Source organism: Acanthisitta chloris, unplaced genomic scaffold (assembly GCF_000695815.1).
Source record: "Acanthisitta chloris isolate BGI_N310 unplaced genomic scaffold, ASM69581v1 scaffold1613, whole genome shotgun sequence".
NCBI lineage: Eukaryota > Metazoa > Chordata > Aves > Passeriformes > Acanthisittidae > Acanthisitta > Acanthisitta chloris.
The window spans coordinates 76,173-89,553 of record NW_008663016.1 but is presented as its reverse complement, the minus strand read 5'-3'; the positions used below and the strand labels follow the sequence as shown (position 1 = coordinate 89,553).

The 13,381-nt window shown below is 35.4% G+C and overlaps 1 protein-coding gene across 1 annotated transcript in view; it reads right to left on the bottom strand.

Annotated features, from left to right (window-relative positions):
• LOC103798536 (neurobeachin-like) overlaps positions 1–13,381 on the bottom strand; it is a 101,768-nt gene that overhangs the window by 54,658 nt on the left and 33,729 nt on the right. Inside the window, 1 exon segment of the mRNA XM_009070808.1 lies at positions 2,868–3,020. Within this exon segment, the coding sequence (XP_009069056.1) occupies positions 2,868–3,020 (153 nt within the window).

Below are 13,381 nucleotides of genomic sequence, written 5' to 3'. Positions count from 1 at the left end.
AAGTCAGACTTTCCAGTCCCTCTGTATTTGTTCCTTTGATCAATCCCATTCTAGTGACCAAAAAGACAGTGTACTGGCAGTTTGCTGTATGTGTTAATAAAATCCTACATGAGGAAGTTTTTCTGAAAAACTATTACATATTCAAATTATTGCATTTTCAAAATGTAATTCCATTACTTCTTACTACACATACTATCTGCATTTTCATGAAAGGGATTATCCTTCTTTAGCTACTTGCTCTTTTATAATAAGCTTTGTAAAATACATCATGCTCTTTTAACTCCCAAAGTTATTCACTTTGCTTTTATCCTCTGAACTCCATCCAAATGTGAACACTTCTGTTTTCCAGTCACCCAGAAGTGAATCCAATATTCCAGGTGCAGTCTCAAAAGGACCATAGACAGGTACAACTGTTTACATCCTTTGTGATTCTCCATAGATGACATCAAAATACACTTATTTCTGGTGAATATAGAATTACAGAGTTTTATCTAATCTAATTGCTGCTCATTGTCACCCTTACCTTGCTGCTGCTCTATTTTTGGTACTACTTTTGTTTCCAGACTTCAGCTTCCTATTGAATATCTTTAATTCTTTCCTCCTAAGGGGATTTTCAGTCTATTTTCTCCATCTAATTCAAATAAATCTATGCCTCTTTCTCCTGTTTTCTAGGCAATTTCTAACTATTATAATTTGCAAACTTCCTCAGACTGTTCACTTGAAGATAGCATGTATCAGTGTAGAAATGAATTTTAACTACTGATCATGCTCTTGCTAAAAGTAGATGCTGGGATGAATAAAGGCCATGCACAAACTGCCTTCTAGCAAAATTGTATAGTAACAGCATGATGCTCATATCTGTGGGAAAAGGAGTGGAAAAAGTATAGGAAGGGTCTGATACATGTGAGAGAGAGTTTTTTTATTTTAGAAATCTGCAAAGTACTCAATTAGTTGAAGCCTGTAATTATAATACTACTCTAATCTTAACATCAGTTTGTCTGCCTCCTGGCAGTCTGAGCATACTTACACACTTACCTAACTATCAAGTAATGAAGTCCTAAAGGGGCCTAAATACTATACTCTAAATTCATACAAGCAGCTGTTTTCTTCAACAACACAAAACCTTTCTGTAGAGAGCTGCTATGCTATTTTCTAAAAAGCAGAAATTGCATGAGGAAAATTAAATAAACTAAACCTAAAGCTTTTCCTCAGGTGATCTCTTATCACACAGTGCCTGTTATCCTCCTCTTAATCATTTGTGGAAAGGAAAGATGAAGAAAACACAATTGAGGATACAAGAAGAAACGTTCTTCATAAAATTTCTGAAAGGGAGACATTAGTATGCATATATTATAGTATCCCCCAATAGGTGGCAACTTGCTTCTCCTTTTTCACTAAGGAATCACACTTCTCTTTTCACATGTCAGAACTAAACCTCTAGGTCAACTTTAGTGGTCCTACGCCTGGGCTCAGTTTGGGTTTAGCCACACGAACAATCCAAGAAAGGGCTCTGTGCAGTTACGTCAGGGACATGTACCTGTGACTGCACATCACACACATGAGAATGCAAATGGACTGCAGTGATTCTTTGAGGACATCTTCTTTGTTAGTAAAATTGCACTTGAACTTATTTCTATCAGCTGTGACAATTACTTGTTCTTAAAAACAATGTTACAAAATATGCAGCTATAAGAGAAATCAGCCAAGAAATGTTATTCAGTTTCTTCCTGTCACTGACAGGCTACTCCCTGGAACACATTTCTCATGGTTTGTGTAGTGCATTTCATATGTCTCAAGTGATGAGGTTGCCATCACTTCCTTAGGAGACTGTTGTACATATGTCAAACCATTTACTCTTCCAAATGGAGGACACTTTTAAATCATCTACATCTAGGAATAGATTTGGTTTTATAATACTTTTCTATTCTTGTGAACATCATAGAGCTGTTTTTTCTATCAGCTCCCGATGAAAAATTTTCTTTAAACAGACAGTTCCTGAAATTGAATTGCCAAACATCAGAAAAATAAAAGCCAAACCAACACAGCTAGATTTACAGTGTTACCACAAATGCACTATAGGGAATAATGCATAAACCTAACAGTTCTGCAACTGTATGGAAACCCACACAGTATTGAAATCATAGTCCTGACTCTATAAGCAAGAGAATCCATGCATTTTAAGGAAGAACTATTTCCAGAACAGAACAATAAACTGAACTATTGATGGCTAAAGCATCAGAACATACCTTGCTCTTCTTAAAAAATTACTAAAAGCATACGTATGTATTAACTCTATCAATAATAAAATCATTATCCATCAAATTAAAGAAAAATTATAAAACATAGATAAATGCTTTTTCTGCTTAAATTCTGCAAACCTCATGGTGATTTACATCAGATCAGTTCTTCTGCAAAATTTCTTCAGAGACTGCAGAGGCTTATGTTCACATTTCTACACTTCCAGTTCATCTCTGATGAATGGGAAGTGCATATCTTCAGGCAAATAAGGAATACAAGATGTCTTGCAAGATTCCAGCATTTATAGTAATCTTTTCTCTTTTGATGTAGAAGGAATTGAGGAGGAACAGACATAATTTTTTCAGGCTATCTTGTATAGTCCAGCTCATGCCCATCAGATGCTTTCTCATGAGAGAGCAAGTAACTGAATTTAACTTTTCATAATTTGGACACATGCAAGGAAAATCCACTGTATAATAAAGTGTTCTGTCAAGCAAAACAGAATGCAAATTCGCCTTCACTTTTTATTTATTTCTATAAACCTAGTTCTAAAGAGATGAACAACAGAATTAGATTAGGTTGTTAAAGCACTGAACCCCTTACTTAGACTAAACTAAAGTACAGCTTACCATCCTGTTGATACGGACGAAGTCTTCAGGTTTCTTGGCCCATGGAGGGAGATCAACATCATTCACGACAATTTCATCTTCCCTGATTCCTAGATTATAGCCATTACTGTTGACAAACATCTCTGGTAGGTAGTAAAATTCTGGAATTAACTCCTAGAAAGGAGAAAACATACAATGAGACTTCACATTATACAGAGATGCTAAGTGGTGCTGCCAGAATCAGATGCTGTTGTAGTACACATTAAAGCATTCCTGGTTATGTTTAAGTTCCTGTGCATTGTTTAAGAAATTTTATAATCTGTTTTCTTGTACTTACAGTCAAACATATTTCTCATAATGAAATATTCAGTCTTTGGTTTTCCAATATCTGTTTTTATGAAAAGCACAACTTTGGAAAAGCATTGCGTATCAGTAAAGGAGGACTGTTCAAAATAACAGGTACAAGAAACTGTGTGCTAAGCCTGCAAGATGAAAATGCATTGGATTTTATAATTATTATTTAACAAAAATACTTGAAAGGGAAAAATGTTGCAGATATAACACTGTCTTGATTTTACTTTTTCTATATCCTTTAATTGCATAAGAAAAGGTGGCAATTTGACTACCTATGTAAAGGAAAAGAATGCAGGGTGAGTGACTGTTTCTACTGAAAGAAAAATTAAAAAATACATGGAGACAAAATATCAGTACAGAAAATGTCTTTGAAACAGATATACATAATGCTTAAAATGTGAAAGATCAATAACTGCATAGCAAAGATCATCTGCATAGCATAATACATTATAGGTATGCTGGGGTGTAAAGTTTTTCCCAGTTTTCAGGATAGCATTTTGACATAATAAATATTGTTATTTTTTGCTGTCTATTATTTTCACAGTAAGTATCGAACTGCAACAACAACAAAAAAGCTTTAAAGCCCACTGTCTCTTTTCTATTATCCAGATATGGATTAGATTCACCAAATTACATTGTTCAAAGCATTATGGCATTCAGTTGCGTAACATGATCCAAACTGATGACACAGCACCTGAAACCTGAGTCTCTTTGTGGTCATTTCAAAGGCTGGAGACATGAGAAGTGTAAAGAAAACATCACCGCAGACACAAACTTATCTAATTAAATCTGATCTGCATCTCCATAGAGAATAGAGCAGTTAAAGCATAGATGGTCCTTTCAAAGTTATTAAGTAAAAAGCTTATTTGTTAGAATTTTAAGTATGTTTAGGGAAGCAATTTACTTAATTCTTGACATCATTTTAATATACTGAATTCAGATTAGACTAAAATGCAATGCCAATCAATATCCAACCAGTGCAAAATACTAATGAAGTGAGACATGCCTGAACTTGAATAGCTCATTATGAAGCAAGCTGCGATTTCAAAAAGAAAAAGAAAAATTTAAATTCTTACATGCCATAGCACCTAGAGCAAAGCCAAACTAAAAGCAATCCTGAATATCCACCAAGGTTAAAAGAAAAAATCATTTTACTGACAATCTGCAGTTTTATTATATACAGCTCTAATGTACTCAGAGTATTTCTTAAAGCAATCTTCCTTCCATTCCCCTAAACTGGATTCATTAACTCTCATGTTTCAGAGGAAGCCCTTTGGTTTTCTCTAATGGAGTCCAAATGATCCTCACATTTGGAAAAAAAATATACAGTAGTCTTGTAAGAGTTCAACAAACTAACTCAGGACTAAGAATGGACCACAACCCAACATGTGCTACCACACAGATCACTGACAAACTAAGAGCATTGCCTTAAAAAAAGGAAAATTCATAAGGATCTCAGAATGATGAAATATTATAAAGTCAAAATTAAATTAAAAGCCAATATTAAAATGAAACAGAATTCATTAAAGGAAAAAGTAAGCAAAGTTTATTTCTATTTTGTAAAAAAGCCTTGAAACACATACCAATTTTTAATGATTATCAATATTTATGCAATATGATGGCATACTAACTTGCAATATTCTAGCAAGCAAGTTTTTGATCCATCAAAGACAAGTTAATTCTTTAATTTTCTTCCTCAGTTTTAAATGCCCTAGCCTGTAATTGTGGACTTTGACACCTCACATACCTGAAAGTTTTGTGCTACCCAGAGACACATCTAGTGTTTAACTGACTTCTACTAACCTTTCGACTTCAGGGGTATCTTGAAACAAAGGGATTTAAGTCACTGAGTATTTTTTATGGTATTTCCATTTAGTAATTTTATCTTTGTTGCTCTTTGCTTTCTGTGTAATTTAATGTTCTCTTGTCTGGTGTAGCAGAAAACATAAATAGAAATAGAATAAACAGAAAGTATGTGATTAACTTTCTTCATAAGATTTATTGTGTTGTGTATGTTTAGTTTGAACTGTCTTATTTCTGTGCTCTGGAAACTAACCAGGGCCAGACTTGTAAATCCTCTTCAAATAACACTCTCTCTAGAACCGTAATCATTTCAGTTACACATCCCTGATAGTGGTTGGGGTTTAAGTCAAAGTAACAAAATCAAACATAGTATTTAAAAAATTTAATAAATCCAATGTCTAATAGTCTCAACATTCTCTTCGAAGTTATTTTTAGTGCAGCCTACAATTTTGTTGCTTATTTGAGTACTGTTTAGCATGAATCGACCCTTTTCTTGAAATATGAACAATGTTGCATATGACCTTTCCCAGATACTTACATATTTCCCATACTTTGTATTAACCATTCAGTTTTCTTTGGTAGCATTTGATATTCCTCTTGCAATTTTGCTGTCTCCGCTACTGACTAGACTAAGAAACCACAACACTTAAAATAGCTCAGATAAATGCATCCCCTTCTCATTTCTAGAGAATGAATGAATATGTACTAAAACACAGGCCCGTTATGAAAGTCTGTGGTACCCTGTAAGTCTGAATTTGTTAACATTTTGAAAAATATTCAAAATGTGTACTTCGCTACTTAGAAGCATAAAAAGTAAAACTAACCTGGAGAAGCGTGATAGAAAGGTTTGTTTTTGCGTGTTCACTGTTTATTCTGCTGTGAAAAAATGAAGAAGCTGTCTCTTCTGCCTCATGCCAGTGGCAGGCACTGGCTGGGGATAGAAAGGGGAATATTTCTTTCCCCAGGGCCTCTGAACATGTTTTGCTAGGAGAAGTATAAGCTGGGAGAAGTAGAGAGAGGAAGGATTAGCTAGGACCGTCAGATAGCAAGGATGGAGCCTGGGAGGTTGTTGGGAAAAGGAAGCAACAGACAGGAGTGAACCTCAGTGGAGACTACAAGATGACAACTGGGGCCCAGAGAGAATTGCCTTAACCAAGGAGCCACTGAAAGTTGCAAGAACGAACACAGGAATACATGAAAGGATAACACTGGCAAGGGCTTGAGTGATTTTCGAAACCTATTTACATTTTTCTCAGCCAGAGTTTGGGTTTTCTTTGTTTCACAAATGGGGTTTTGCCAGTTCATATTCTAATAACTACTATGATGAGAGAGAGACAGCTCTTTTGGTGCTTTTTCTGTTATGGACAGGAAACAGATACCTCAAATAGCTAACTGCTTTGGGGTCACATTTAGAGAGGTGACCTTGTCCATTGCTCCATTCCAGATGAGGTTCAGCTATGCCATCTTTCCTGCCAGATACCTGTCTACCCTCTTGTCCCAGAATTTGAGTGACAGAAACTCCACAATCCTTTCATCAACTGACTTCAGTATGCTTCATCTGAGGAAGTTTTACCTAACACCTGGCCTGGATCTTTCATGACACAATCTAAGCCCATTTTCTCTTGTCTTAGCTATCAATCTATTTCAGATACAGAGAATAAATTACTGTTTTCTCTTTGTATAGTTTATTACATGTTTGAAGAGCATTAGCCTACCAGCTTTGCAGTCTTTCACCTCCTCAAATTCCAAAAGAAGGACAATGACTTTACCTTCCATATTGCCTCATTGCTTAAGTTTTAGTTACAGAAGTGCAAAATATTATTTTAATGTCCCCAAATTAGCTAGCAGAATTATACATAACTTAATTTACTCCTATATATGCTTTGGCCCTATTGTGTTTTGCCACACATTCATCACACAGAAGCCAAAATAAATGTTTTTATCATCCTCTGTAGTATTTCGATCAGAGATTGAGATTGTGTATTTTTCTGACAGCATCTGCTACTTTTCTTCCATTTTAACGCAGAGTGTAATTTGTCATACAACACAGCTTTTTACAAATCATCAGCTTCATACTTTAGAAGGGTCATTGTTAAATTCACCCTGAAGACAGGGACAAGGAGACTCAGAAATGAGAAGGGCAAAACTGTATCTGAGGGATGGTATTTACACCAAGAGATAGGACACAGAGGACCTTCTGTCTCCCAATCTGCTTTCCACTTGACAGACAGAATAATTGATAAGAGGATTCTTAAAACTCCTGTTGCAACTTCAGTGGCACTAGTGCTAAAAGGTCAGCGTAAATCCAGGTCTATGCAAAGGAATGCTTGTTTGAAGGTACCATAACTTGGAGAGGTTTATGTTTCAAGCTACAAATGTTCATGAAAGACAAATCTCAAAATATTTCCTTCCTATGATACACACATTGTGTCAGCCAGTGCAAATCAAGACATGAAGGAAAATATAAAAAAACCCCCACCAAACCATAAAAAAGCTTCCCCACAAGTTACATCATTTTGCAGGCATAAAATGAGGGAATGCAAAGAAAAAAAAGACACAGAAGACCAACAATTTTTTAAAAATCTGGAACTTTAAAAGTATTCACAGACCAATTAAGCATTTTAGACAGATATGTTGTTGTATGCAATTCAGCTGATCCAGAATTTCACATTAAATGATTCAATTCAGTAAATCTTACTGGTTTCTTTGCTCTTGCCAAAACATATCAAAGGTTCTAAATAAATCCTCCAGAATACGTAACCTGTCATGGGTAATTTCTTATCACAAGAAATACCTAGAGTTCAAAGAGTTAATAAAAATAGGGATTCTAGTGATCTAAATCTATTTGCAGTAATTTCTGTCTAGTTGTCCTTGACATTTCACAAGCTGGTAACCTCCTCTGCTCCCCTTTCATTCACACTTCTAATAAGACAGGTTAGCTTCCTATCATTTAATAGTCAGCTCCCTTTCAAACCGCCCGAGAAGCTTGGCTCTTCTCAGATGAAGAATGATGCAGTAAAGCTACTGAAGGGTGTAAAAGAAAGGTAAAATGAATATTATAACAGACATTTCTTGTCTGTAAATGTGATGTCTAGTTTATTTTAATAGCTATACTAAAACCCCAAGGTATAGTTAACAGTATTATATGTGTTGTGTCTTCATATACAAAAACATCCCCCAAATGCATTTTCTAATTTACAAGCCTGTGACAAATCCAAACTGCTGAGAAATTAAACTTTAAAAATATGTCTTCAGGTGATAGAGGACCACTATTAACACTATCATAATTGTACACCACTTGCAACAAATCTGACATTTCTGTTTAATATGTTTTGCTAAGGGTATACCATTTTATGGCCTCCCAATGAAATCAAATCCAACCCAGACGTTTTCACTTTTCTAATATAATTCACTTCAAGGTTTTAAAGCTGCCATTTCTTTTTCTTTCTTTCTTTTCCTCCCAAAAGGCTGATCCCCTGGCATCCATTAATTCCACAGGAGTCTAGTACTGGGTCAATGAGTCAGTCATGAGTACCTCCATTAACTGCGTTAATTCACACTATGGCACCTCAATGACATTTTATCAGAGCTACCTTTCTAACTTCCAAACACACAATTCAAAAAGTAATCTAACATGTTTGAGAGGCATTAGGAAAGATCAGTGCCTGAACAGGAATTCTGGGGAAGTCAATGTTACCAAAAACTGGAGCGGGGGGAGGTGGAAAGGAAAAAATGTGAAAGCTGACTGACCAAGTTATGGTCATTTCCGGGTGACTTGCTTCCTCAAAGGTCACCCTGCGAACATTCATTCTTCCTCCAGCTTGTACTGATTAGCTCGAGAGAAGGTCGATGTTGATAAAGGGAGACACAATAAAATAAACTCTGTTATCCAGGTTCTCCCTTGTGTGTTACCACTCTAACACAGCACATACCATGTTAATTCTGTTTCATCCACTGTAGGTGAACAACTTTCTTTGAAAATTAACAAAACCAGCCCAAGTGTAAGAAACAAAATGGTCTAAGTAGATCTTTAATCATCCATTGAGCAAGAGCCTATCATACCCTATATTTTTGAAATGTGGTCTACTTTTTTGCCACAGTTCAAGACGCCATAATTACAGCTTGTTTTTCAGGCTGATCAAACTACTGCCACAGCGCTATTTTCATTAGCTCAGTGTGAAACAATCTAGTTCCAGAGGAAACTACACATATGCAAAAGGAAAGAGGGAAGGAGGGAGGGGAAAGGGAGAAAAAGAGAGAGAGAAAATGTCAGAGAAGACACATGCATGTGAGAAAAGGTGCTGGACACAGAGAACTGCAGTTTCCTAAAGAGATACACATTCTTTTGCAGATTTCAGGTATTTAGTTTTTCAATTTTAGTGCAGAATTTTGTAAAACTGGTGTGGATGTTTGCTTTTTTTTTTCACTACATTGAGGCTGCAAAAAGAACACAAGTGGGAAATATCTACAATGCTTAAAAAGCTCAATTTACTAGTTAAAATTGACCTACTTCAGCAGTGAGTTAAGCACTTGACAATACAATGCCTCCTAGCATAGACCTTTCTTAAACAATAACCAATGAAAAAAATTACAGATTTTTACTTTCTAAAAAAGTTCAGTATTTTTTAAATTAGACCTTAGAACAAAGTATTAAGGCAATTAATTTAATTAATAATTATTTAATACAGTACTTAAAAGCAAAAATTGTGGCCATCTTACAACACACAGCATTGAGGATGGTCAGATTAATTCACCACACACACTGTTTTTAAATTATTTCATAACCTGTGCCACAGTAATTAATGAGATTAGTGAGATCAGAGATTAATGTACTTAAAGCAGCTCAGATGAATAATTTTCTTCCGATAAGGAATACATGAATAATGAACACTTGCTAGTCTTAACGGTTTTCAAAGTTTGCAACCGTGAGGATAGTCTGTATTCCATGGACTAAATATTTACTGCAAAGACTCAAAAAAACTTTAGGATGGGAAAACAATTTACCACGTGTATATTACATGGGAATCCACACTACCAACCCCTAACCCCATTTATAACTGCATGTGAGCCAGGAGAAGCTACACAAATATGCAGAACCCTTTGACAGAGAGCATGCCTGAAGATTTTGTATTCACATGCAACCTCTATACATTTTTTTTTTTGCACACTTTCTCACAGTACTGCTGGATAAATATTAGAAGTTACCAGAGAGCTGACCATGAATTTTTGAATGATGCACACTGTCAAAGCTGAAGCTCTTCTGTTGTGCAAGATAGTGGATGCTGCTCTTACGGGAGTGGCCAAAATGGGTACAGATTTTCAGGAGGTTTCTTGGTGGTTCCCTAAATCCCACTGCTTTTTAAGTCCCTGAAAACTTGACTAAAGTGTTTGAAAAGCCGGTAGCGCATTCTGAGCAGTAGCACAATTAAACTGAAAAAAACCCAAAAGAGGTATTTGTATTAATAATAGTTTAGTTTCCTACTCTTTTGCAGAATGAACTTCAAGGCCTCGGGGAAAAGTTGCCCTGGTGTCGTGGCTTTGAGAAATGTAGTTCATTAAGTTCTTAAGCAACAAACAACAGCAACAATTAGCTGCTATACTCATTCTTGATTTATCGCTAAGAAACACAGACTCTACAAATGCAAAGGGCCTAAAGGGTCAACTAGCACATCCTCTTGCCAATTCATGATTGTCCCTGATCCTCTTCCAGTGCTTTGCTTAGAAAGGATGCTTTAGAAATAAAGGGTTTACTACTTCCCCTTGTGAGGATATTCAAACTCAGAGAATACTCAATTTCACTTTAACTTCTTATATGCTGTTGCTTAAGTAAGCATTTTTCCATTCTGATCTCTTTCCTCTGAGGTTTGCCTCTTTGTTCCCTGACAAAATATTCTTCACCCTTTCAAATGTTTGCATATTTCATAGCATTTATGTGTCTCAGTTTTAGACATTAATTACCCCACACATACACACATTTTTCTACCTGTATCCAGCTCCTTAAACACACTTGCTGCTTTTCTTATGGCTCACTTCAGTTTGGGTATATATTTCTATGAGCTGGTTCCCAGCAAAGAAAGCACTGAGCATTTGCTTTATCCAGCATGAATGCATACTAAAAATGGGACAAGGAATAAATAATAACTTGTGTTCTCCAAGAACATAAGACCTCTTAATGAATGGCTAATCAGAATGGTTTAGGTGGAAATTAGATGCAATCAGATAATGTAGTTGTTATAATCTAAGGATAAAGCTTTGGTCTCACGATAAGCTTTCTGCCATCCTGTTGATCTTACAGTTTCCTTGTTAAAATGAAGACAAAACAGCAATGCACTGACATATATTGCTTAGGCTACTGAAGTGTACCTCAGTAGATTTATTCCAGTAGTAGCTTTGTATTAATAGATAATAAATAAATTTGATGATGCAATACATTGAATGCTGGTATTAAACCTCAAATTTCTACTTTTTTTTTTTAACCAGTTTTGGGTTTTATTTAGATAGTTTATGAACTCTTTCTATTTGCTTTAGTATCTCTTAAAGATTCAGCTCATTTTTTAATCTGCTTTTGTTTACCTATTTTTATCTTAAACTGAATCAAGTCATAATAGATCAGTTCAAGGTTAATTTCTAAACCCACCTTTCCTGTATTTTCATTAATTAATGAACCTATAATTTAAACAGCATCTTTAATCCCTAAAGTATCTCTGAACAGACAGGTCACGGATTATCTGGAGAAAACATTTATTGGCTAGCATACCTCATCTGTGCCTCCCATATTAGATTTTCTGTAATGACTTAGGTCCAAGTAGTATTTCTCTTTCTAATGGCGTAACAGAAATGCATGTGTATCTAAATCTGACTCTGGGGCTCCATAGTAGGCTGACAAATGTATTCTGGAACACATTATTTTACAATCTTTCCCCTAGTGCAACTCTGACCCTTAATTGTTACTATTTTACCCATTATCCCCAACTCCTTTTTTTAAATTCAATGACATTAAGTAAATAGCTACTTCACTTCTTGCCTTCCTTTTCTGAAGACATCTGGGTTTGAACATCTTTTTAATAAACTCAGTTTTTTTAATATGAATACATTTTGCAATGCAGCTGTTATCCATCCATAATTCCTTCATCCTTGCAATAGCTGGCAGCGGCAGATTAAATTACCCCACTTGGTTCACAAGACTCCTGGTATTTTCACACAAACATTTCAGTTCTCTGTTTTACTGATAACTCATTTGGTTGCTAGTTAAGAAACAATCCCTTCACTAATTATATACCCTAGCTGAATACCATCTCTCTGTCTGTCCACAGATACTCCTTTATCTTTTGCAATGCCTTCATGTATTTAACTGCCCTCCTCCTGTGTACTAAAGCCAGACAAGAAGATTACAGTCACTTCCAACTGTCTTCCCTTATTCCTCAGTTTAAGGCTCTTATCTTTTGTTTGAGTCCTGCTCCCAGATATTCTAGTGGAAATCCAGGAAAACCAGAATTCATTGAAAGAGAAAAATCAAAATGTCAGCACTTTGAAGATATATCAAATATAGCAGCTATTACCTCAAATTCCTTCCAAATTTGGAAGTTTCCTCTGTCTTTTCTTACAAAGGTAACACTGATAGTACTTAAAATATGATTGACTTCCAGAGGAGCATGAATAAAGGTGAAACAGGTTGTAGGAGGTTCAAGTTAATTTCTTTTCTTTAAAAAGCATTTTCTCCCAGATGTTAAGACTGCCATACAATTTACAATTAGTTACTCTAACTGGCAACTGAATAATAACAACATGGTTTGTCCACATACACTGTGAAAGTGATAGAATCTTTACACAAACAGGAGTTTTGGAATCAAAATAAATCAACATTTTTGAATTTTTTTTCCCCAAGATAAGTAAAAAATATAATAGCAATATGACCTCGACTTTATAATTTCCTACTACGAGTGGCAGTATAAAAATAGAAGAGAAACATATTCACTGTAAAAAAAGTTTCTTGAAAAAGAGCAGTTAATGGTATTCTGCAGCCTTTGCCTACTTTATTACTAGAAAATGAGAATCAAGAAAGGACCATATTATTCAAAATATTACTAGATTTCAGTTTCTTTCTGATAAGGTCCCATGTATGTGAACAATAACCCTTTGTATTTAACAGTAGGTAAGGAATAACAACAGTAAAATCACCCTGCTCTCCGGCTGTTTCTGTATATCCTGTAGAAGTTGTTTTAATCTAATGTGTATTGTTGCATAATATCCCCAGGCACATTCAAGTAAAAGCTAAAGCTGTACAGAAAAGCCAACATTTTAAATGGGTCTTGTCATTAATGCTTTATTAATTGCCCCAGGCAATGCAAACCCAGAGCTAGGCAAGCTATAACAATATG